The 27550-nt window shown below is 40.0% G+C and overlaps 1 protein-coding gene across 1 annotated transcript; it reads right to left on the bottom strand.

Annotated features, from left to right (window-relative positions):
* Nucleotides 1-26388, bottom strand: gid4 (GID complex subunit 4 homolog). The gene is made up of 15 exons (XM_062985053.1): nt 26038-26388; nt 25644-25703; nt 22143-22250; nt 21786-21887; nt 20712-20842; nt 18638-18697; nt 4694-4748; nt 4488-4571; nt 3282-3362; nt 3091-3163; nt 2462-2645; nt 2186-2376; nt 1968-2075; nt 1301-1418; nt 1-957 (listed from the first exon to the last, which is right to left on the bottom strand). The coding sequence occupies exons 1-15, from the start codon at nt 26224-26226 to the stop codon at nt 387-389; spliced, it is 2115 nt and encodes a 704-aa protein (XP_062841123.1). The 5' UTR covers nt 26227-26388; the 3' UTR covers nt 1-386.
* Between the last annotated feature and the right edge of the window lie 1162 nt (nt 26389-27550).

Here is a 27550-nt window from a genome sequence, read left to right as displayed (position 1 = left end):
ATCAGTTAAATTCTAATAAATAATGTATACAGTGTACCACTTTATATATAGTATAGAAAAATATATTGATTTTAGGTCAAATAATATCCTAATATACAGTAGATTTAGCATACAACAACTATAAAACGTGCCTCTACCATCGTAGAAATAACTTCAGCATTGTGTTTCCTACATAATAACAGTGCATTATTAGTGCGTCCATCTCTTCTAGCAGACTTCATGTGCAAAAACAAAGATTACAGCTGTCCTTGGAAAATACTTAGCAGATATATTTCCTGTGTGAAAGAGTACATAGCAAAACCAAACAAAATATCTAATTCGTGCACACAACAGCCCAACACCCGTACATGCCTTAAAAAACACGATTCTCACTCTCAGAGTGGCATTTAACGGCAATGGACGACCCCAAGTTGGTTCCTTGTGGCGTTCTTGCGTGTAACAGTGGTGCAGCGATTCAGGATCTCCTGCGCTTGAGGCCGTGGTGGAACCTTGGGTGTATCAGGAGATTTGAACACATTAGGCTCCGAGGTGCTCGATGTCATCTGGCCCTCGATGCCGTCGTTCAGACCCAGGGAGGTAGGCGGTGGCGTACGACAGCGTCGAATGTCCTTGGGGCTGCTCGCGCAGAGGGACTCGTTGCTCGTGGAGCTGCTGTCCCTGTTGTCCTCCGCAGGCTGCACCTCGATGGTGGGTAGAGCACCCTGAACTGGGAGGACATCCATCGAGTGCGATTTGGCCTTGTTCATGTGATGCAAGGTGTCTCCTGGAACCTGCAGAAGGTTGCACTGGGAAAGGCTGAGCCTGTGACCAGGGGTTTGCAGAGAAGTGCAAAGTGGGACCTGGAACTGAGTCAGGTTCGAAGAAGAACTGTCTCTTCTGGCACCAATCATGCGTACCCGTGGGTGAATGTATGGCTGAAGGTACATGGCAGGGATGTATCCGGTCTTACAGTTGTACCTGAGATAAAACAGAAGGTTGTGAGGTACTAGGGGAGGCAAGAATTCTGACAGACATGAGTTCTAGAACATTTTTTGGGGCATAGTCACCATAGGCACCAGCATAAATAGTGAAGGACTTGGGTCATAGTGTGACTATTGTATGGTATAACAGTTCAAGCTGCATCCAACTGGGTAGGTCAGCCATTGATTTGGCAGTGTAATGGCTAGCACATACTACCTCTGAGACACTTGTAGCCAATTGAAAACATCTTTATGAACTGGGTGCTTCCCAGTGATATTGATTTGCCTCATATGATTGATCCAGACTTGTCTAGTTACACCAAAGATAGACCAATATTTACCGGACTAACCACCATCCATTGTCTGATCTCTGTAGCACCTCAACCACTGTGCCAATCTCCACAGAGAGTTCATCTATGTTCGTGGATTTGTAACTTTTAGCAGCAACGTAGAGAACACCTACAGAAGGAGAAAATAAAGATGGGTAATTATTGACAAGCAAACAAGCAACAAAGAACCCTCAAGAGTCTTAGTCCAGTGAGTCTTCTCTATAGCACAAAAGCCACCACTGATGTAAGGTAAGGGCTTCCTCTAAGACACTTAAACCCAGCTACCATCTCTTGGTACTTCATCTCAGGGTTGTTAATTCTCAAATGTAGGTAACATCATCAATGCCCAAGATTGGCTAGTGCTGCAGGTGACATGTAAAAATGAGACTGTAAAGGAAGAGTGAGGAACTCTAAGAATATGGGCCTGGAGCTATATCATGCCCCCTCCACCAAGAGAGCAAGGCTGATTATGCCATTTGGGGCTCCCTGTGGCAGCACAGTGGCTTGGTAGGTAACACTGTTGCCTCACAGCAAGAAGGACCTACCCTTCCCCCAGTGACTCAAACCCATCAGACCCTAAATAATATAAAATGACAAATGGGCTCCCTGCCACGGATGGCTATGGTATCACCTTTGATCAATTTAGGGATTTTCAGATTATAGGTTAAATTTATCTTACTTTCATCATCTGACTGATCATTGAACTCGTCATCTGCTTCAACCTTCTCCAGGTATGGAGCAGGAAACCAGGCGAGGCTTTTAGCCTCGTTCTCCACCAACCACCATCCTGAAGACATACAAAAATAAAAGTTAACACAGACTGCATGTATAATATAGTTATAATATGGTTATGATAGTATGGTAGGCCTGTATGACTGTTATTTACTGCTGCCTCACCTCCTTTGTCCTTGATGAGAACGTCCACAGGCTCGTCCACTTCAACCTTGAATGGACGGTTCTTCGTGTCCTTAGTCTCGTAGGGTCCAATGCACCTGTAAGTCTGGGTCACGAATGGTTGGGTTACTTCAGTCTCAGATATTTTTCTGCCAGGGCTGCCCAGAGACTCCTCTGATGGCATGACCATAATGCTGCCGGAAACCAAAATTATATTAAATATTATAATATATTTAATAATATTATAAAATAATAATATTATGATCAATATTAAAGTACCTGTTCTGGGAGAATTCAGGTTTCAGGTCATCTGGTCTGGGAAGCAGAAACTGGACGAGCTCTAAGCTTTGTGAGACTCGTGGATCAGCATTTAGTAGAGCCGTGCAGTATTCCTCTAGCGGCTTTAACCTCAGCAAGGACCTGCTAAACCTCTTCTTCTGGATGCCTCTCTTTACCCAGACAGCTGCAAACAAAGGCATCAATCATCATCCTGATTAGGGTTGACATGGATATGAAATACTGGCTGGGGCACCATTCTGACACTAATTTGTGTGGGGGTTTTTTTTAAGTCATTGCTACCCTGTTCAAGATTATGCAGTTATTATGACAAATAATAAATAAATAATAATAATAAATAATAAATAAATAATAATAATAAATAAAAAATAATAAATAATAATAATAATAATAAATAAATAAATTATAAAAAAATAACAATAATAAAAAATAAAAGAATAACATTAATAATAATAAATAAAAAGTAAATAATAATAATAATAATAAATAAAAGAATAATATTAATGATAATAATAAATAAAAATAAATAATAATAATAATAAATAAATATAGTTGTACGAACAAATAAAGATGACTTTAAAGTGGCTAGTGCTTTATGTTGGTCCATTTACCTTTAAACTTAGGAACAATCTTTTCTGACTTATGCAGATAGTTTGAAGGTGCGAATTTCTTCTTCAGCTGATTCTATAATAAACAAAACAAGCTTTGAGTTCTAGTACTGAACTACAGTCATTAATTATAAATTACAAATAATTAATTAAAGCTTTTAAATTGAGGTAAATATTGCACTGTTGACACTTACATGCAATGTTTTGAAGTCCTCGAGCTTTCTGTAGATAATGATCTCATTTTGGTCAGACCAAAGGACAGAGGCCATGTAGAGCTAAATGAAAAACACGCTGTTAGTGTTGCTGCTTCTGTTATATAGTAACAATAATACAAATAGTGACATATGGTTATTTAGGAAACCATGGAACTGTGAGGGAGATTATAGAACCTGTCTAGAAACTAGAGACTATAGAACCTTCCCTGAGCCTGCACCCATTCCAAAGTGAAACAGGTCTGCTATAAATTAGAAGTAGCTGGAACATGGACTTTAATAGTGACCCCTGTTTTTTGATCAGTAGCAAACTTTAGTTGAGCTTTAAGCTGCAAGGGTTGCTTTCTTGCATGGCAACTATCTGGGTCCATGGCTTTGTCAAGCACACTTGACCATAGACAGTGCCAACCATGATCTAACAGCTTCTGATTCATGGAAGACCTTATTTTTGGTGGGTCTTGGAATGTAGTCGACCACCTGAACCAATTTCCTCTTAGCATAAGGTGACAGTTTGTGTCTTCTTGTTGATATTGGAAAGAAACCAGTGTTTCATGCATGGTGGAGCAATTGCAGTCATAGTAGCCATAATAATACAGACACAGCTATTAAAGTCACTGTGAGGAACTGGGAGGCCATGCCACAAAGTTCAATAACATTAAAGAACTAGCTAAGAATTTTAATTTGTGAGCATCTTCATTAATGAAAATGAATTAAACCCCAATGAACAACAAATACGACATGTACAAAAGTATTGGGACACCTCTTCTAATTTTGAATAATGGGTTTCAGCCACAATTGCTCACAGGTGTAATAAATTATTAAAGTGAAAGAAAAATATGCTTCCAGCTTGGATGCATGACTTTAAATGCATGACTTTAAATGCATGACTTTACTTTGGTTTAAAAATAATCCAGTCATCTGCAAAGATCCCTGCTTTGGAATGAACTAGAACATCAATTGCTCAGCCATACAAATGCTCTTCAAAGTCTTGTGAGAAGCCTTTTCAGAAAAGTGGCTATTGTTATAACTGAGAAGATCAAGATGTCACTATTTTAATTCCATTTGTTTTAAAAATGGGACGTCCAAGAAGCTCATGGTCAGATGTCCAAATACTTCTGGTCATATAGTGTACATATGATAACTGCCAATATTGTAATAATAAATAATACATCAAGCAGCCCTACTTACTTTGCTCGTCTCCTTGTGCATCACTCCTAAAAGACGAACGTTAACAGGATATCTTTTCTCCTCCATATCAGACTTCTTAATGCTCTTAATTTAGTGTCTTGAAAGAAATGCACCTCTTATGAAGGCTGCTAGACTGAAGAAACATGCTATCTGCAGATCTATATAAGGCTGAGAGGGAGGAGGAGGAGGAGGCAGATGGGCGGTACTTCAAGAAGGTTACCATCGGTTTCAGTGTGCTGCCTTTGCCAAAATGTATTTTTGCTACATTTAAAAAGAGAAAACACATGTACAACACATACACTGATCAGCCATAACATTAAAACCACCTCCTTGTTTCTACACTCACTGTCCATTTTATCAGCTCCATTTGTAGTCCATCTGTTTCTCTACATAGGTTTTTAGCCTGCTTTCACCCTGTTCTTTAATGGTCAGGACCCCCACAGGACCACCACAGAGCAGGTGTTATTTAGGTGGTGGATCATTCTCAGCACTGCAGTGACACTGACATGGTGGTGGTGTGTTAGTGTGTGTTGTGCTGGTATGAGTGGATCAGACACAGCAGCGCTGCTGGAGTTTTTTAATACCGTGTCCACTCACTGTCCATTATATTAGGCTCTCCTACCCAGTTGGTCCACCTTGTAGATGTAAAGTCAGAGACGATCGCTCATCTATTGCTGCTGTTTGAGTTGGTCATCTTCTAGACCTATATCAGTGGTCACAGGACGCTGCCCATGGGGCGCTGTTGCTTAGATATTTTTGGTTGGTGGACTATTCTCAGTCCAGCAGTGACAGTGAGGTGTTTAAAAACTCCATCGGTGCTGCTCCATCGGTCTTATCCACTCATACCAGCACATCAGTGTCACTGCAGTGCTGAGAATGATCCACCACCCAAATAATACCTACACTGTAGTGGTCCTGGGAGAGTCCTGACCATTGAATAAAAGGGGGCTAACAAAGCATGCAGAGAAACAGTCGGACTACAGTCAGTAATTGTAGGACTACAAAGTGCTTCTATATGGTAAGTGGAGCTGATAAAATGGACAGTGAATGTAGAAACAAGGAGGTGGTTTTAATGTTATGGCTGATCAGTGTACAGTATATACATATATTTTTCCAGTATTAGCACATTCGATGGTGGTAAATCTTGGGTCATCCAGCTTAACATGACTCAAGACTACGTACAGGATTCAAGGAAGTATTTGGTTTGAATTCCTGCAAAGATAAAACCGTGTCAAGGAAATACTTGGGTATCTATTTCAACACTTGGCTCACCTGCTTCCTCTAAATGCTGTACAGAAACACCTTTGTTTGTCTTCAGTGGTTTTATTACATAGAAGAGATCTGCTGTTAATGGTTATCGTACGTGTGCATTTACTGCTCAGTGAAAATTTCAAATATGACGTTGGGTGGTTAAAATGAATCATTACATATTAAGATACAAACATTAATAAAACGTTACTATAGGAATAGCTGTAGTTTGAGGAACATGCTGGTGCCAGTTTGGGAATCTATCTTGCATGACAACCTGTAAGCCTACTGTCCAGTCAGTTTCAATTGAGCATAAGTAAGTCAGAGTTTTCTTCCCACCCAATGCAAGATGTTATATGTACTATTGATTGTACAAGTATGTAGGACATTGGGACCTAAAGTTGTTTAAAGGCCCAAACTGGCATTCCTGACTTCTATAAACTGGTTTCTAAGATGTGCACAGAGCTTTCTGGACTTCTACTAGCCCTATTTATTTGTCCACAGACGGATCGCTCATGAGGAATGAGAATGCCAGGGAACAAAGCTAAATGATATCAGAAACTACATCACTAAGTTAATAATTAATAAATATATTAGATCAACGTTGGCGAATAAATTATTATAGTTGTTTTTGGTTTATTCATATAATTTATTCATATAATATGGCACAGCTTGTAGAGCGTATACCCAGCAAAATGGGTCCTGGGGACCTGGGTTTGAGTACATACCAGCACAACACACACTCACACACCACCACCATGTCAGTGTCACTGCAGTGCTGAGAATGATCCACCACCTAAATAATACCTACTCTGTGGTGGTCCTGTGGAGGTCCTGACCATTGAAGAACAGGGTGAAAGCAGGCTAAATAAAAGCATGCAGAGAAACAAATGGACTACAGATAGTAATTGTAGAACTACAAAGTGCTTCTATATTGTAAGTGGAACTTATAAAATGGACAGTGAGTGTAGAAACAAGGAGGTGGTTTTAATGTTATGGCTGATCAAACATTAAAAATCAATTAAAAATTAAATTAAGGAGAGTGCCTTTACAAAATAAAAAAGGAATTAAAAAAGGAATTAAATATAAATATTTTTTGTATTTTTAGGACTTAAAAGTGTCTGAAGTCATGGCCCTTCTAATGTTCTCTGTCAACTGGTTCCATTTAAATGCAGCATAGTAGCTAAACTCTGCTTGTCCATGTTAAGTCTTCACCCTAGGCAGGACTAACTGACTAACATCTAGTGATCTGAGATTTCAGCTTGGCTGTTTGAGATTATCTGTAGCACACCTGATAAAAACAAGCCCAGAGATGCACATCTCACATTTGCATGAAAGAAGTTACACTCTAACACTCTTAAAACTGAATAATTCAGATTTGAGGGTTTGAGTATGATCCACAGTGAAGTATGGAGGTGGGTGCATGAATGGAGCCTCATAACCTTAAGGAATTTACCAGATTGTAAGGGACAAAACCGGATTATGTGTTTATGCTTATAAATATATGCTGTTTAAATCATAATGATTAATGTGATGCACTGTATCTACTGTGTATTAAATCCCCCCCCCACACACACACACACACACACATATACTACATATTTATTTATAAACCAGGGAAGTCATCAGATATTCTGTAGGTAGTAAATATGTTATTTTATTAATTAACATGTTGTAAAGGCATTATTGGTTTGCTTAATTATGTTGCATTTTTTTCTCCCTGATGTGTTCTTTTTTATAAGTTTATACAGCAACTATATTTTACCTCCTGTTCTTTTCATTTAGTTTGTTCTTTATTAGCTTTAATTCTGAGTTGCTTGTATTTATTTTTTAATTATCTTAGCCAATCATCCCTGGGCAAAGAAAGCCTTTTTAATAATAATAATAATAATAATAATAATAATAATAATAATAATAATAAGAAGAAGAAGAAGAAGAAGAAGAAGAAGAAGAAGAAGAAGAAGAAGAAGAAGAAGAATTATTATTATTATTATTATTATTATTATTATTATTATTATTATTATTATTATAATTAATATAATGTTGAGTTGCTAAATATGTATAATAATTGCTGCAGTAATAATAATGATAATTAATAATATAGTTATAATTATAATACTATCATTATTATTTTATTTTATATCATTTTTATTATTATTACCATATTATAACTATTACTACTACTTCTACTTATTTATAATAATAATAATTATTATTATTATTATTGATAGTAGTAATTATTATTATTATTATTATTATTTGTGTAATTATTATTACTATATTAATAATGATAGTAATTATTAATTGTATATTATTATTATTATTACATTACTAATGACAGTAATTATTATTATTATTATTTGTCATTATTATTACTATATTAATAATGACAGTAATTATTAATTTTATATTATTATTATTATTACATTACTAATGACAGTAATTATTATTATTATTCCTCATTATGGTCTGCCTTTCTCTACTTCTGATTGTGTTCTCCTAAATTTGTCCATATCAATAAGACCAGATTATTTCAAAACTTCAGCAACTTGACACTCTACTATCTTTGTTTCGCTGGCTCTACAAGCTGGAAGAGATAGTGTCTTCCTGACAGTTCTCACCACCCCCGGCGTACCGCAAGGCTATACCACCGGTGACAGCTTTCCCGTTGTCACCACCTGCTTTAAATTTGCAGATGACAGCCATACTTGTGTCATGATGTGGTTACAAGAACCGGATAACTGTTTTTTTCCCATGAGCTATTTAATAGCACTGAACCTTGGATCCAGATCCACTGTTATAGCAGAGACGCTGATAGTGACTACTTTATGTGATACTACAGTATATATAACCTATGTTTCAAACACCCATGTGAAGACAAAAGCATTGTCTCCAGTGTCATTGATAAACTTAACAGAGCGGGTAATCATTTATTTCTCCTCAGTATTATGAGTTTTATCTGAATCAACCACCCAAACAGCTCCATTACAGGAATGTGGTTCTTCCAAGGCTCCTCTATTATTTCCTTATACTGAAAAGCCTCTTTATTGTAAAAGTCTCTGAGCATTACCTGGTGCTTCTGCTACATGTCAAAGTCAGCTCTCCATATTTTAAATGCACTAGATTTTGATGAACACATACTGGTGTGAAGTGGGGTTAACTACGAATCCACAGAACAGAAAGTATTAATGTGTAAACTGTAATGTGCAACATACACCAATCAACCATAACATCAAAACCACCTCCTTGTTTCTACACTCACTGTCCATTTTATCAGCTCCACTTACCATATAGAAGCACTTTGTAGTTCTACAATTGCTGACTGCATACTTTTTTAGCCTGCTTTCACCCTGTTCTTTAATGGTCAGGACCCCCACAGGACCACTACAGAGCAGGTATTATTTGGGTGGTGGGTCATTCTCAGCACTGCAGTGACACTGACATGGTGGTGGTGTGTTAGTGTGTGTTGTGCTGGTATGAGTGGATAAGACACAGCAGCGTTGATGGAGTTTTTAAACACCTCACTGTCACTGCTGGACTGAGAATAGTCCACCAACAAAAAACATCTAGCTGCCCGTGGGCAGCGTCCTGTGACCACTGATGACGGTCTAGAAACTCAAACAGCATCAATAGATGAGCGATCATCTCTGACTTTAAATCTACAAGGTGGACCAACTAGGTAGGAGTGTCTAATAGAGTGGACCCCACTTCAGGGGTCTAGTGGAGTCCATGCCTTGACGGGTCAGGGCTATTTTGGCAGCAACGCAATATTAAGCCAACACAATGTTAGGAAGGTGGTCATAATGTTATGCCTGATCAGTGTAAATACACACACTAAAGGTACAACGTGTGCATTGACAGTGAAGGTGCGATTGAGTGCCTCCAGACTCACTTGTGACTCTAATTGGGTTAAAACTCAGTGTTGTGGTTTATAATGTGAAATCAAAACAGAGCTGACCAAAGAATGTCACACTCCCGACACTATCAGTGCTTTCCCTGCTATTGTGGTTTTGTTATCATCATGTAGATGTGTGGAACTACCATTCCGCCATTCCGATACCTACCTGTACCATGTAAAAGTGAAACGTAAAGAGAAAACAGCACAATCAGGAAGGTTCAGTGCACTTACAAGTCACTAGAGAAATAAGACACCATTATTACTCATCAGTTTTCAGTTTTACTGATTGTTTTACCTCCGGCATTTGCACTACCTCTACCCTGACCAAGAAGAGCAGCAAACGGTGGATGCCCCTCTTTAATGATGTTGTTTAAGAGCGCTGTCTAGCACCCTCGTGCAGGTTCAGTTGGGTTGACGTCTGGTGACTCTGTAGCATAAGATTTGGATCATTTTGGACCCACCACGACCCTGAATAGAATGAAGCAATGGTAAAACACACAATAAATAAATGAATAAATTAATTAATGACCCGTTGTACCAGTGTGGATGAGGGCACTGTCAAGCTACAAAAGACAAAGAACATTTAGATCATGTTAATTAGATATGTAGTGATACAAGACCCTTGAATCGTGCAGCCTACTATTATGCTAACCCACTAGTGGTGAGATCTGGTGCTATCGGCTGGTCAGGCATCTACACAGGCGAAACCGTGCAGTGGATTGGCACCTGGTTTAGCGTATTGCTACCCTGCGCCACAAACCTAAAAGACGACAGTCTTATAGGTTATATGATCAGATATCAATGCAGCTGTCACTTCAGGCACTGGTCTTATTAAAGCACTAGCAATTGATCGGTTCTCATGACTGAAGCTCCTGCCCATCACACTCTTAACAGTGAACCTTCTTTTCAAAAGGAAATTGTTACATTGTAAGATGCAGTACATTATTTATCCCTTTCCGTAAGCAAAAGCAGTCATTTAATATGAAACATCATAAAAGCATTGTGTGACTCAGAATAGATTAAAGTGATAATTGTTTTAGAACTGTAATAAAAATGTCATGTTCTCATAAAGGAAATATTTACCATGGTTTTCAGGATTTGGATGCCTTTTTCTCAGCCTAATGCATAAGCTGGGCAAATGAGCTCTGTGGTTAAGGTTCTGTTCCAATGACAAGACTGGGATTTAAAATCCAGGACAGTCTCAGAGCCACTGAATGTGCATACATACAGAATTTAATCCAATTACTAAAGAATTCAGATTCCGGCAATAATTGCTCAATAATAAAATACTTAAGTTGTTTATATCTCATAACTAAACAATTTTCTTGACTGACTAGTGATGATTTTATTTGATTAATTTAGCACTTTTATATAGTATTTTGGTTAGAAACGGTGAGGGCAGGAGGAGTAGTAATTAGTCGTGTCTGAGAGAGGGCTTACAGTCCGGATTTAGCTCCATCTGATTTCCACCTTTTTTGGACCACTCAAAGAAGCTTTAAGGGGAAGAAGATTTTCATGTGATGACAATGTAAAAGCAGAGCTGCATCAGTGGCTACATTTGCTGATGGCATTAAAATGTTCGTATGACGCTGGGAAAAATGCATCAGAAGGTGACTGTAGAAAAGTGATGTCATTTATTTTGGAATTGTTAATAGAGTTTAAAAAGTGTGGAAACTTTTTGAAGAACCCTTGTATTAACAAATGACAAGCTGACCATATAGAACTTTGTAGTTCTACAATTACTGACTGTAGTCCATCGGTTTCTCTGCATACCTTTTTAACCTGCTTTCACCCTGTTCTTCAATGGTCAGGACCCCCACAGAGCAGGTATTATTTAGGTATTATTTCCTACCTAGTTGGTCCACCTTGTAGATGTAAAGTCAGAGACGATCGCTCATCTATTGCTGCTGTTTGAGTCGGTCATCTTCTAGACCTTCATCGGTGGTCACAGGACGCTGCCCACGGGGTGCTGTTGGCTGGATATTTTTTGTTGGTGGACTATTCTCAGTCCAGCAGTGACAGCGAGGTGTTTAAAAACTGCAGCAGCACTGCTGTGTCTGATCCACTCATACCAGCACAACACACTAACACACCACCACCATGTCAGTGTCACTGCAGTGCTGCGAATGACCCACTACCCAAATAATACCTGCTCTGTAGTGGTCATGTGGGGGTCCTGACCATTGAAGAACAGCATGAAAGAGGGGTAACAAAGCATGCAGAGAAACAGATGGACTACAGTCAGTAATTGTAGAACTACAAAGTGCTTGTATATGGTAAGTGGAGCTGATAAAATGGACAGTGATGGAAAGTGGACGCGAATGCGTGGTTTAATAACACTGCAGCAGCTCTACCTAGTGGTCAACACAAATTACCGCAAATGCTGGACCTGGCAAGGTTAAATTTTATACTTAAATGTACAATATATAAAATTATGTATATGGAAAAAAAAACAGAGGAAAAGGTGCCTTGAAAAGTGCCTTTATTGCAATGCAAATTAAACAATGCTTGTCCAATTCACATAGACGCTCTGTTCATATCAACAAACCATACAGCATCAAACTTTCTCCATGCACGACCCCACACAATACAATCCGCAGCTTATGTTGCCGTTATCTTTAAGGACACGTCATTTAATAGTTTTTATATCTCTCTTCTTTATAATTTAGCAGTAAAAAGATTTTTCGAGAACTCATGTACATCACAAGATTTCTGTACACCACTCAGGTCAATATTACACAGTGAATTGTGAACACTCTCGGTCTAGCCATATCATTCTGTAAAAAACAACTGTAGTCTCATGTGCATTCTTAAAATTCTGATAGCTCCCAGTGTGTGTGTATAGGAGTGCATTTGATTTCACTGAGTGACAGAAAAGAAGGGAAGTTAGACACTTGTTAAGACACCTACATAATGAATAATGTTAGATGTGTGATGTCAATCGGCCACCCTTTAAAGATGCTCGTCTGTCCATACAAGAGATCAATACATGGCTATACATCGGAGAGGCAAATATCATTTAAACCTGAGTATCAGGTGATGAGTATCATGGTTACCGGATCACCTCACTGCATACTTTGACAAAACATTGCCGGGATGGTGACATGCTTAAAGACTTGTCTTGCATTCTGATTTAAAACCCATAAGGCATGTTACAAAAGAGGGCTTAGAGACAGCTCTCATCCTGGAAGCTGCAGCTTTATATCTTCATGGTTTCTGTATCTACCCTAGGTTCTCTACACCAGGGGTTTTTCAACTGGAGAGCAATGGGCCTCCAGGACTGACGTCCCCAATCCCCAAGACTGGAGTTAATAAACCCTGCTCTGAACAAAAAAACCATGCTTAACGACTTTTGTCTTGTGTTCCGATTCAAAACCCACGATGCACGTTACAAAAGAAGGGTAGAGAAGGCTCTCATCCTGGAAGATGCAGCTTGGTTTCTGCGTTTACCCCAGGTTCTCTACACCAGGGTTTTTTAAGGTCTGTCCTTGAGGCCCATTGCTCCCCAGTGGGCCTCCAGGACTGACGTCCCCAATCCCCAGGACTGGATTTGATAAACCCTGCTCCGATTCAAAACCCATAACGCATGTTACAAAAGAGGGGTGGAGAGGGCTCTCATCCTGGAAGTTGGCAATATCCATATCTTCACGGTTTCTGCGTCTACCCTAGGTTCTCTACACCAGGGGTTTTTAATGTCTGTCCTGGAGGCTTACTGGGGAGCAACGACAACCCCAATCCCCAGGACTGAAGTTGATAACCCCTGCTCTGAACAAAGAAACCATGCTTAAAGACTTTTGCCTTGTATTCCCATTCAAAACCCATGATGCACATGTTACAAAAGAGGAGTAAAGAGGGCTCTCATCCTGGAAGCTGGCAATATCCATATCTTCATGGTTTCTGTGTCTACCCTAGGTTCTCTACACCAGGGGTTTTTAATGTCTGTCCTGGATTGCTCCTCAGTGGGCCTCCAGGACTGACGTCCCCAATCCCCAGGACTGAACAAAAGAAACCATGCTTAAAGACCCATGATGCATGTTACAAAAGAGGGCTTAGAGACAGCTCTCATCCTGGAAGCTGAAGCTTTATATCTTCGTGATTTCTGCGTCTACCCTAGGTTCTCTACACCAGGGGTTTTTCAACATCCCCAATGTCTCCAATCCCCAGGACTGGATTTGATAAACCCTGCTTTGAACAAGAGAAACCACCAGAGGTGGCACAAAATTCCACCAGAATAAGAATCTACCTGGATTTGGATTTAAATAAAAAGCTTCCTCCTTTAAATCGAACAGTACAGCATGACCATACCAACATCCTGACAAGAACAGATCCACATTCGGATTCTGACTTCATTAAACATCTGATAACATTCTGCTAAAAGTTGGAAGGAGTATTTGGCAGATGAAGCATAACGTTTGTTTTCACGACCTTCTGCTAGACATTTTTTCACACCCGCAAACTCAAACATTCCCAACCAAAGTCCATTAAAACACTCCTACACTCTTAAAACCATATTATATAAAACATTTGACTTAAGGCAAAGGGTTCGACTAAAGCTTATGTGGACTGAGGACTTGTTTTCTTTGTGTACAATCTTTCTAATCACACAAACGCCTGTTCACTTAGGATCTAGTGTAATATTATAGTAGTTTTATAGGTGCGACTTTGTTAATTACATCTCTGATCTCTTATTCATATGAAACACTCCCCAAATACTTCTCATTTCACAAGCTGATTAAAAAACTACTATAATAACAGCCTCAACGTTATATTTGTCAATCCAGAACATTCTTCAGCTTTAAGTTTCCCACCAATAATAAGCAGGTTAGTCATTTCACTTCAACATCAATACATTACTTTAAAAATTCAATAACGTTCTTTATATTCAAACCATTAAAACAGGTCTCCACTTTAAGTCGAGCATTATACTTGGCACTAAGAAGTGAACAGTTTAGCTTATGAACATTTAGCGTTCCAGCACATTCCAGGCAAACATCAGAACCATCAATAAGAATCCGATATGGCAACTCAAAATAATTACATGGACAGGACAACCTGTTCGATTCTCTATGCTCCAAATGCGATGCAAGGCTGGGTCATCACAGAGCTCAGAGAATGTGCCAAGAAGCACACGTGTTGTTTGGTAATGAGTTATCTCTTTAATCTGGTTCGTTTGGGAGTCGACACGCAATAGAGTCAGAAAATTTCATTTCTGTGGCTTTTGATTTCATTTCAGGACAAGAATAAAAATAGCATTTCCAACAGGATTAATGACTGAATAAATCAGTACATCAATCCACTCATATAAACTACCCATGGGAAATATATATAAATATTATTATAGACTAGTACCTCAAAAAGCAACAAAATATAGTCTAAATATACTCATAATACACCAATCAGCCATAACATTAAAACCACCTCCTTGTTTCTACACACATTGTCCAGTTTATCGGCTTCACTTACCATATAGGAGCACTTTGTATTTCTACAATTACTGACTGTAGTCCATCTGTTTCTCTGCATGGATAAGACACAGCAGCGCTGATGGAAAATATCCAGCCAACAGTGGCCCATGGGCAGCGTCCTGTGACCTCTGATATAGGTCTAGAAGATCACCAACTCAAACAGCAGCAATAGACGAGCGATCGTCTCTGACTTTACACCTACAAGGTGGACCAACTAGGTAGGAGTGTCTAATAGAGTGGACAGTGAGTGGACACGATATTTAAAACCTCCAGCAACGCTGCTGTGTCTGATATCAGCACAACACACACCAACACACCACCACCATGTCAGTGTCACTGCAGTGCTGAGAATGATCCACCACCTAAATAATACCTGCTCTGTGGGGGTCCTGACCATTGAAGAACAGGGTGAAAGCAAGCTAAAAAGTATGTAGAGAAATAGATGGACTACAGTCAGTAATTGTAAAACTACAACTTCTGCTGATAAAATGGACAGTAAGTGTAGAAACAAGGAGGTGGTTTTAATGTTATGGCTGATCGGTGTATACTTCTCAACATTCTTTTTTACCATTTACAACAGTCAAACCTACATTTTACTGTCATGTTTTTTGGAGAATGGAAGAAACCTAAAGTACCTGGAACTTTCAAATGATTAATATATCAATAATGTCAATCATTATCTCAAACCAGACATTAAAACACCATGAAATTAAGACTTTTGTTGCTGTTCAAAAGCTATTTCATGTCATGAATTGCGTTTAAGGATTTTTTAAGGATCTGTGGACTTATACTGTATTTAATTTTATGTGCATTTTATCTTTATCTATATTGTGTAATTATTAAATATCCATATTATTTAATGAATGCTGTCAAGGGTACTATGGCATCTCATATTTTGATCGTTTTTAATCGCAGAATAAAATATGAATAATTTACCTGAACAGTCTGAGCTTTTGATCAAGTTTTGAGCAAGGTGTTAATGAAGCAGCATAGAAAATGGAAATAGGAAAATAATAATAATATTAATAATTAATTATGATATGTCTGAGGTCTTCACAAAGTGCTAATCAATCAATACTGTTATGGCTGGGACAGGTTACATGGATAAAACACGACGGGATAATATTAGGGATGTTAGTTATTCACTGGTTTATCGATTAGTGACAAAATAAGTCATAGTTTTATTAATGTTGTCGGTCAAAAAGCTTAATTTTAATTAATTTTCAACCGTTTTAGTTGATTTAAACTGAGAGCGAAGTTGCTGGGGTTTTTTTTCCCCACACCTGAGGTAAAGTTCAGGCGGTTGATTTGAGACTTACCGCGCATGCGCCATCTTACATACTCTTTAAGAGAAAGCGATGGCGTTTCAGGGAAAAAATAGAAAAACAACTTAACGCGTTTATATTGTTTAAATAACGGGACAATTAAACATTAAAATCACGAACTGAAGTTTTGCGTAAGTATATGGAGTCTAATTGCAGGTGAACTCTGCATATGTGGATGTGCGGGTAACGTTGTCGTTTTGATGCTAAAAAAATGATGCTAATTTGTATCATGTCGCAAAATAATGGTGGAACTCGGTACCAACTGTGTTTATCTTATAATATTATTATTAATATAATTATTAATAAGCTGGCGCTTGTAATATACGTTTTACTGTGTAAAGTCTCCATTTAGAATAATAAACTGGCTTTGCTCATGGTGTTTATGTTCCACAGTATTACTTTCTGTTCTTTAAGCAATAAAACAACACAGCTTGTGTATATATATATATATATATATATATATATACACACACACACACCAATCAGCCGTAACATTAAAACCACCTCCTTGTTTCTACACTCACTGTCCATTTTATCAGCTTCACTTACCATATAGAAGCACTTTGTAGTTCTACAATTACTGACTGTAGTCCATCTGTTTCTCTGCATGCTTTTTTTAGCCTGCTTTCACCCTGTTCTTCGATGGTCAGGACCCCCACAGGACCACCACAGAGTAGGTATTATTTGTGAGGTGGATCATTCTCAGCACTGCAGTGACACTGACATGGTGGTGGTGTGTTAGTGTGTGTTGTGCTGGTATGAGTGGATCAGAGTTTTTAAACACCACTGTCACTGCTGGACTGAGAATAGTCCACCAACCAAAAATATCCAGCCAACAGCGCCCTGTGGGCAGCGTCCTGTGAACACGGATGAAGGTCTAGAAGATGACCAACTCAAACAGCAGCAATAGATGAGCGATCGTCTCTGACTTTACATCTACAAGGTGGACCAATTAGGTAGGAGTGTCTAATAGAGTGGACAGTGAGTGGACACGGTGTTTAAAAACTCCAGTAGCGCTGCTGTGTCTGATCCACTCATACCAGCGCAACACAACTAACACACCACCACCATGTCAGTGTCACTGCAGTGCTGGGAATGATCCACCACCCAAATAATACCTGCTCTGTGGTGGTCCTGTGGGGGTCCTGACCATTAAAGAACAGGGTGAAAGCAGGTTATGTATGTAGAGAAATAGGTGGACTACAGTCAGTAATAAAATGGACAGTGAGTGTAGGTTTTAATGTTATGGCTGATCAGTGTAAGTTTGTGGATTATCATACTCAAAGAATGTGTGGCATCACTATATATGTTTATGAAAGCTGAGAGTTTCACATTGCATAGCAAAATGGAGCATTTTAAGTTGTCAATTCGACTTCCCCAAGTTTCCCTCATCCCTGACAAACACCCCAGCCCACCCAAAGCAGCTTATCATTCTACACCACAGTGGGCTATAAAATCTCTTTCCAAAACATCTGAATTATTAGAAAATATAGAATCATATGCAATCACACAGAGAAAGTAAAAAGCACCCACATATGTGGTTTGCAACCTTAAATACAAGCAGTGATTTTAAAATCATATTTATGGAAGCGAAATGCCACTCCATCTAATCTGTAGTGATACATCCATCTCCTGTTCTCTTGAGTCTTGAAATCCGACGTGGAACTCCAAAATCCGACTCCATCTCCAACAGCCATGTCGGTGAAGGATGCTCTGCTGCTGTTCATGTCTGCCGTTCAAGATCCACCTTAAACTCCATCTTACTGTAAAGATGTACCAGTGCGATGAAAGATGCGGATGCTAATCCAAACTTAAAGGCTGCTTATCCAGGTGAAATGGCTGAGGAAAAAACAAAACGTTAAACTTCTGCGTCGAGAAGAAAGAAGAGCGACTTTAATCCCAAAATAAAGGGTAAAAATTAAAAGACGTGTTTTTAAGATGACAGGGGATCAGGGTGAGGCTTTAAAACGTGAAAACAATGATGAAAAAACACTGCTGCGATTTACAATCCAACACACGGATCCGCTTGTGGCAAGTGAACACCTGCCATGAGTTCTTCCATCCACTAGTCTGTCCAGAGTCTTGACGATGAACAAAAACCACCTTAGTCCTCGCCGAAAATTAGACAGTCCAGTATTCCCTTGAGACCAGTGTTTTTATTCCCTCTGCTCAACATTTCACTCTCGTCCAGCCACTAGTGGGCTCTAATGTCACCGAAACTCATAGATGGGGGCACTGTGTTCAGGAACGTGGGTGAGGTTTAGTGACTGGTACCTAAAAAAAACAAAAAGCAACACAGCAAAGGTTTATTCTTTTATTTTCACTAACCACTTCATCCAAACCAGGGTTGGATTGCGTCTGGAGCCAACCCATAGTATATTTATTGGAAAGTGTAATAAGTACTGGGTGGGATGAGCCCACAAAACATGCCAAGAGTGACCAGAGCCCAGGGTCAAATCCATGTCCCTGGCTTGAGGGTTTAAACCCTGGCTTTGTCAAGTGGCTATTTCAAGCAAGACCTTTAAGTTACAGGGCCTTACCCCTATATTTAAATGTGTATAAGATAAGAAAAATGTTTGATTGTACAAATATTTATGTATATATGACAAAAGCATTGTTAAAATATACATTCTGTTTATACATTTATGTTTATGTAACTGTTTTACATTACTGTCAGGTTTGCCATGCTAAGCTATTTGTATTTAATAAAGCTTAAACACTTAAATACTTTTATGGCTCACTTTAAGCATGTTGGTTAAAAGCTATCTAGCAACTTATGACTGTCTATTGTCAGTTGGGGAAAATCGGCAGAACTCACATCTAGTTCAAACTAGGGATGTCCCGATCACGGTTTTTTGTTCCCGATCCCGATCATTAATTTTGATCCCGATCCGATACCGAGTCTCAAACCGATACTTGTATTTTCTAGATATTGTCTAGATAAGAACTAGATAATACTGTTCACACAGTGCACACTTCAAGTACATTACAGTTATTCAAATTAATCCAATGTATATGTTTAACAACTGAATAGCTCTGCGGTGCTGTAGGAAACAAATTGCCTGCATCCAAGCTATTGCTTAATGTTCTTTTATTTTCACAAAATAAAAGTAAACAAACTTAGAGCAGCATTGTAGTAGTAAAACTAGAACACTCAAAATGAAGTGAAGGTTCTTTTTGAGGAAAATCAGCATCTCTGCCGTGTTAGCGGACAGCCGGTTCCTCTTCTCATCATATAATAATAAACTCGCTGTATTCGACTGAGTGTTTATTTTTTAGGTGCCGTATCAAATTGGTAGATCGTTTGGTTAAATGATATCTGGTTTGTTTCTTATGAGCCACCGTACTTGTAGGCGTGTTGTAACTAAGCCAATCAGAGTGCTTGATACTGAGATGTCGTTCAGTCTTGTAACTCGTGCTGTATGTTATGCTCCTTTCATACTTTGATTAAAAGTTATTGTTTAGTAAACCGGAGTGATCTTTGACTCGCACACCATATAAATAGTAAAATTCTACAGTAATGAACAGTAATGAATGCAGCTCTGCTCCTACCGCCTCGTGAAACGCTCACATTGCAGACATTACACTTCGCTGTTGGACTCTCCGTTTACGACACCTGCTTGACCGCTGACGTAAAACGAAAAATCGGGCTCAGGATCGGGCTTAGTAAAGCCGATACCGATCAGTTAAAAAATGCCTTGATCGGGCCCAATTCCGATCTTTGAGATCGGATCGGGACATCCCTAGTTCAAACTAAGCATGGACCACTTTTGCAAAATACATGCTTAATCACACAGCAGTCCCATATTTAAACTTGTGTGGCTGAGCAGTTTTGCTCCTAAACTTCACCCCTATAGAGCTGCCACTCTGAAAACTAAGTGCTGTTTTAAATTGAACAGTGCCATATAAAGAAGTGAAGTCAAGCATACAAGACGACATGCATTCTGCCTGACCAAGTAACAACGATTGTGACTACTTAAATGTGGCGTTCACATACTTGGTCACACTGCGTGCCTCATTGACTCAGAACATAAATAAAGAGCAGTTTATACTCAAGAATTTCTAGGATAAAAGCAGGTACCTAATCATGAAGTATGTAATATTTAATATTTTGTGCACATTCCTTACAGCTGTACACATCTGTGCATATTTTAAAAGCAGGTGTTTAGTGCTAGAATTAAATATAATCAATTTTTGTAATCTATATTAGTGTCATCAGTACTACAGTTGATCAGTACTTCGCAAGTCTTAAGCAAAATTGGTAAGGCAAGTCAAGTAGGGACAGTACCATTCAGAGCTTCTGTGGTAGTAGAAACCCTCAATAGTAGCTGTTGACTTCTGGAAGCAGATGTAGTAGAAACCAGCAAAGGAAGCACCGCTGATGTCTTTAATTGTGTGATCTGGAACTAAAAACTGCTCCTGGATTTAAAAAAAACAAAGGATGTGTTGAAATTATGACATAATTCAAAATTGACTTCTATTTATTTAATTTATTAGGATTTAATGTCATGTTTTACACACTTTGGTTACATTCATGACAGGACTGGTTACACAAGATCCGTCAGTTTTTAATGTCAAACACAGTCATGGACAATTTCGTATCTCCAATTCACCTCACTCATGTCTTTGGAGGGAGGAAACCGGAGCTCCTGGAGAAAACCTACGCAGAACGTGTTCATGCCTGCAACACATTCCAAAGAAAGTTGCAACGGGGGCAATTTAGGGCTAGTAACGAGGTAAAAAAAAATGAAATAATGATGTGATTTCAAACATGTGATGTCATGGTTTGGTACAAAAGCAGCATCCAGGAAAGGTTGAGTCTTTGATGAGCAAAGATGATCAGAGGATCTCCAGTTTGTCAACAAATGTGTGAGAAAATGATTGAAATGTTTAAAAACAATGAACCTCAAAGAAAGATTGGAAGGGATTTGCATATTTCTCCCTCTACAGTGCATAATATCATTAAACGATTCAAGGAATTTCAGTGCGTAAAGGCCAAGGGCGCAAGCTTAAGCTGAACGCCCGTGATCTTCGGACGGCACTGCATCAAGAACCGCCACTCAACAATAGCTTATATGACCACATGGGTGAGGGATTACATTGGCCGACCTTTGTCGAGCACTACAATACAGAGTTACATGCACAAATGCCACTTAAAACTTTACTGTGCAAAAAAGAAGCCTTATGTTAACCATGTCCAGAAGTTGACCAGATAAAACATGAAATATCTCAGGTCCATACTGTGTGCAATGAAATAAAAGTCCATGCTGTCCCAACTTTTTTCTGATTTAGGGTTGTATATTTAACAATTTTTGCAACACAAAAATATCATATACCCAGACAATACAAAAACATACTATACCTTCCATCGCATGAAGACAAAGTCACTGTTCTTTAGTTCTTCGTAGTCAAAGTCGTCTGAGTTAAAGCTTTTTGCATACTGATAAAATGCCTGGAACTTTCCCTGAGATGTTCAAGAGATGAAAAACACTCAAATCATTTCTCTTCAATTCACATAAGATCAGTATCACACTCAGTACATGACTGCATCACTTCCAACTGGAACAGATACTTGAGGAGCCATGGGCAAACCGTGGTCGGATAAAGCCAAAGTAATTCCAGAGAATACTTGAACTAAGATCAGGATAGGTGTACTCCTCAATGATAAACTGATTCTGCTTTAAAGCTTTATTCATTAATAGACGTTTAGTTTCATTACCCAGTGTTTGCGGTCAACATCCTCATCTGCGTCCCACTTCCTAGTTAGAAAAGGACGTTTCTGACTGATGATCTCGCCGGCGAAGAAAGTAGTGAGGGTGGGATATTCCTGAAGAGGAAAGAAATACAGAGCTTTATTTTAATATCTTTATTTCATTAGGATTTTAATGTCATGTTTTACACACTTTGGTTACATTCATGACAAGACAACTTTGTATCTTCAATTCACCTCACTTGCATGGCTTTGGACTGTGGGAGGAAACCCTCGCAGACACGGGGACGACATGCAAACTCCACACAGTAAGGACCCGGACCGCCCCACCTGGGGATCGAACCCAGGACCTTCTTGCTGTGAGGCGACAGTGCTACCCACTGAGCCGCCGTGCCGCCCCATTTAGGGCTAGTAATGAGGTGAAAAAACGAAATAATGGTGTGATTCCAAACAGGTGATGTCATGGTTTGGTCGACTTTGATGAAATGTTTTTTTTATTTTATTTTTTTTACCCCTTTTTCTCCCCTTTTAGCGCATCCAATTGTTCAATTAGCATCGTGCTTCCTCTCTGTCTATGCCGAACCCTGCCCCGACGGAGGTGATCGAAGCTAACCCGTATCCCCTCCGAAACACGAGCAGCAGCCAGATGCATCTTTGCCACCCACACATTGACGAGTTTGGCGCCACCCAGCGTTGCATGCGGAGAGACACACCCCAAGGGCACCCCCTCTCATCTCTGCAAGCGCCTCCAATCAGCCGGCAGAGAACGTAATCGCATTCTGACAGAGAGAGACCCACATCCGGTTCTTTGTCCCACCCCCCATATGAGCAACCGGCCAATCGTTGCTCATATAGCCACTCAGCTTCGAACCGGTAAAGCAAGGCTGGATTCGATACCACGTTCTCAGAATCCAGCCCTGGTTGCAGCGCGTCTCTTTTTACCTGATGAAATGTTTTAAAACAATGAACCTCAAAGAAAGATTGGAAGGGATTTGTATATTCTCCCTCTACAGTGCAGAATATAATTAAACGATTCAAGGAATCAGGAGGAATTTCAGTGCGTAAAGGCCAAGGGCGCAAGCTTAAGCTGAACGCCCGTGATCTTCCATCCCTCAGACGGCACTCTATCAAGAACCGCCACACAAGCAGACACAGGAAGAACATACAAACTCCACACAGAAAGGACCCAGACCGCTCCACCTGAAAATCAAACCCAGGACCTTCTTGCTGTGAGGCCACCGTGCTGCCCTACAGAGCTTTACACTAAGGACTAGTCCATATTAATACAAGTCAGTTTCAACCAGACAAAGGTAACTTAAGGTCATGCTGATTCATACAGTGCTCAGAGTAATATAGGTGTATACACTATAGGTGTTTCAAGTCAGTAAAGCAGTCCGTTATTGACCTTTACTTATAACTGGACTGGTTTGTGATTGGTTCTAAGTGCTAACATTGCAGGTAAAGTCCTCTCCCGACTATTCAAAATATCAGTCAAGCTGCCTTATTATCACACGGCCATATATTTACAAAACCACATCATCTACATCTGTAAGAACAACCTCTACCCCATTAGGATCGATGTGTGAAATAAGCTGGGGAAAAAACAGTACAAAGAGAGTCCACACATATTGTAATTTGGTGGCATTATCACCCAGCAGCGTTATAAATGACTTCATAAAGTCTATGCAGGGCCCAAAGGTAAATAATAGGACATCATTCCAAAGGGCAACTGAATAATGAAATATCACACGATAGACAAAAACACCAACCCACCGAGACATAGCCAGTTATGGCTAGATGTAGATGCCTGATAGCACCATTGAGCTAGCGGGTTAGTTATCACTGCACCACCCAAACACAGTGACCAAAACATAAAATCCAGCTAAATTCTGAATTAATTTTCAGTGTTGTTGCAGTGCCCCTGTAATTGTGCCATACGGAAGAGAAAGCAAACAAACTACAATGCCAAAATCCATGCAAATATGCTGCATAAGCGAGAACTCGAGTGATATTGAACGCCAACATGATAAGTGGGATGGTCCTATCCGTGGTTTGCCGATTCCAGGTTTAACACAAAGGCCAGAGTTTAACTATATTGATTGCTATCGGAGTATCACAAATACTGACCGATATGTGCTGACACCAATTTAAAGGCCATCAGCAGGCAGTACTACTGTATCTATCACTCATTACCTCATCTAGCTTAGAAGGGTTAGACTGAGGCCTAAAGAGGTATAGGATCTAAATTACACATTTTGGGAGTTGGTGCAACTGTAATGTCTTGCTCATAGATTTTGTGTTAGCCAGTGTCTGAGGTGTTGCAACAACTTTTGCTATCATGCCACTAAAAATAAATCAACAAATTGCATGTATGGTGTTTAATTAGCATATTTATGCAAACTGAACAAGCTGAAATACACTAAACGCATTGTCATGTTTTTGGAACCAGTACATGATGCCTAGTGCTATGTAACTGTGTATTATTATGCCGGAAATAGCAATAATAATACAGTAGATGTGACTATAAAAGGATGCACCTGCAGACAATACTTTATTGGTACTAGATGGACCAACGTGCGGGAGGAAAACCTTGCCTACTTCATTACACCACAACCACTAGCCAATACTGTGAACACAAAACAGATTAGATCAATAGTCATGCTGTTTATGTCCAATTCTGACCCTACTATCGGCATGTCACATTAAGGCAACACTTCTGTTTCTGTGAGCCTGTGCCTACCGAAGCCTCCGAGTTCTATTCCTGGCTAACGAACAGGTTTTGATAACCTGTGGTCAAACCAGTCCGGCTATTTTACTCTGGTCCCGTTCGTCAACAAGGCCATTTCCGCCCACAAAAACGTTGCTTTCAGCCGCTCAGGTGCCGCAGCGGTAAAAACACGCGCTGCAACCGGAGCTGGATCTCGAGTACCTCGTATCGAATCAAGCTCTGCCTCACCGACCGGGGCTGAGCGGCTATATGGACAACGACTGGCCTGTTGTTCAGATGGGTGGGACTAAGGTCGGAAGTGGGTCTCTCTCTGTCAGAATGGTGCGGTCACGACCTCTGCTGGCTGGTTGGAGGCGCCTACACTGAGATGAGGAAGGAGTGCTCTTAGGGTGTGTCTCTCCGCACGCGACGCTAGGTGGCGCCACACTTCGTCAATGTGTGGGTGGCAAGATGCGGGGATGTGGGTTAGCTTCGATCTCCTCGGTCAGGGAAGGGATCGGCAGAGGTAGAGAGGATGCGTGATGCAAATTGGGCAATTGGACGCGCTAAAGGGGAGAAAAAGAGAATGCATTTTTTTTTTTTAAACGTTGCTTTCTGGATGCTGCTGGTTTTTCTTCTGAATCATAACACATCTCCCGGAGGAAACCCACACAGACCCGGGGAGAACATACAAACTCCACACAGAAAGGACCCGGACCGCCCCACCTGGAGATCGAACCCAGGACCTTCTTGCTGATCTATCTAGAAACTTCTATCGTATTATTATGATTTGAATGATTTACCTCTGTCAGGCCTTTGATCTTGAGGTACCCACACAGGTACGAGTCCTCCATGGTGACATGCTGGAAGAGAAAGCAGAAACCTATGGCAGCAAGTGTGCAGCAGTTGGCGTGACGTCACACTCTGTGCATGACAAATTATGACGTCGCAATGACCCTGCAGAATGGGTTCAAAAGGAGACCTGACTAGATTACCGAGCTGTATGTGTTACATCTATGATACCAACATGTTCTAGTCAGCTGGTTGGTACACGATACCAGTATGAGGTGCTAGTTAACTGTGGTTAAACTGGTAATATGACACAAACTGTCAAACGTCAAACTGATGCACTTTAGTGTTACGAAATAACCAGCTAACTTGTTCGTACGGGAGATTGAGTATTTCGAACACAACTACCTGTAGAACCACTTCAACGTCGTAGGAGTTCCCCTTGCTCTTCTGGTGGCCGCGGAACTGGGAGCCGCTGTACAGAAGCGATGTTGCGACCCCGGGTTGCTGCGTGTTGATCGGCGGAGGAGGAACAAGCGAGGCCGAGGACAAGCAGGCCGCAAAGGAGCCGGGACAGCGCTCCGTACGTACCGGCATGGTTCCAAACACTCTGGCCGGGTGAACCCCCGACTACACGAAATCCACCAGTCTGTCCGAATCAGATACGGAACAAGCGGCGCATGAGTTGCTGACAGGTGTTCATTCAGAGTTCCGAGTCCTCCGCTTCGACCAAGCCCGACTTCGGTCATTCGGCATCCGAGCTGAGACGGTACAAGCAACAGCTCGCTTGATTGGATGCCCGGGGATCACGTGTATTGGTGGCACGTGCTCATTGGTGGAACGAAAGCATGATGGGAGTTGTAGTTGTTGGAAAGGTGCGTGGTCAGAGTCACAAGATCATGTGTTTGGAATCGTAGGTGTAAATAACGGAGTATCTCATTACATCAAAATCTTGAACTAAACTGTGTTCAAGAGAAACATGAACACAACACAATTTAAAAACATTTATATTATACAAATACAGTATATTTCCCAGAGTAAAAAATAAGAACTGAATATTAAGAGTATTAAGTACTACTGCTAGTACTTACTAAAAATCAAACAGCATGGTAGTGACATTTTTATAACATTTTGTAGATGCTTTTATCAAAAAGGACTTACAATTATGGGCGAATTCAGCCATTCTACTGCACATCTGGGGCTGCGAGGGTTAAGGGCCGTGCTCAAGGGTCCAACAGTGGCTGCATAGATTTGAATCCAAAACCTTCCTATTACCAGCCTGTCAAAGTGATCTTATCAGTAGGATTAGTTCGACACCTCAAGCTAAAAGGGAATTTATTCAGATGATTTATTTATTTGGATTTTGGTTACATTCACGACAGAAACGGTAGTTACTCTTTACACAAGATTCATCAGTTCACAAGTTTTTAATGTCAAACACAGTTATGAACAATTTTGTATCTCCAATTAACCTGACTGCATGTTTTTAGATTGTGGGAGGAAACCGGAGCTCCCGGAGGAAACCCACACTGGGGAGAACATGCAAACTCCACACAGAAAGGACGCAGACCGCCCCACCTGGGGATCAAACCCAGGACCATCTTGCTGTGAGGCGAAAGTGTTACCAACTGAGCCACCGTGCTGCTCTTATCCAGATGACCTGACTACTAAACTAGTAACTCAGAAAACAGCTCTGTCCTGAAATAGGAACCTGCTGAAACACATATGGCATTGTTCACAGTAAAGTGAACTTTACATTGCCATACGTTTTCTGCAAGAAAGAAGCCCCTGCTTCTGCTTTTAGTGTCCATGTGATCAGCAAAACATGGCAATTGCTGCAAAGACATCAGTTATTGTTCATTCTATATAATCAATATAAACCCCTGGGCATATACTCCAAAAATTAATTTGATTGATTGGA

This window comes from Trichomycterus rosablanca, chromosome 22, assembly GCF_030014385.1.
Source record: "Trichomycterus rosablanca isolate fTriRos1 chromosome 22, fTriRos1.hap1, whole genome shotgun sequence".
NCBI lineage: Eukaryota > Metazoa > Chordata > Actinopteri > Siluriformes > Trichomycteridae > Trichomycterus > Trichomycterus rosablanca.
This window is presented reverse-complemented; position numbering and strand designations above follow the sequence as displayed.

Excerpts from the sequence above, each read along its gene's own strand:
- gid4 (XM_062985053.1), bottom strand. The coding sequence starts at position 26,226 with ATGCCGGTACGTACGGAGCGCTGTCCCGGCTCCTTTGCGGCCTGCTTG. Across the intron at positions 2,646-3,090 it reads GATTGTTCCTAAGTTTAAAG|CTGTCTGGGTAAAGAGAGGC; the intron begins GTAAATGGACCA and ends CTTTGTTTGCAG. Across the intron at positions 2,377-2,461 it reads CCTGAATTCTCCCAGAACAG|CATTATGGTCATGCCATCAG; the intron begins GTACTTTAATAT and ends GGTTTCCGGCAG.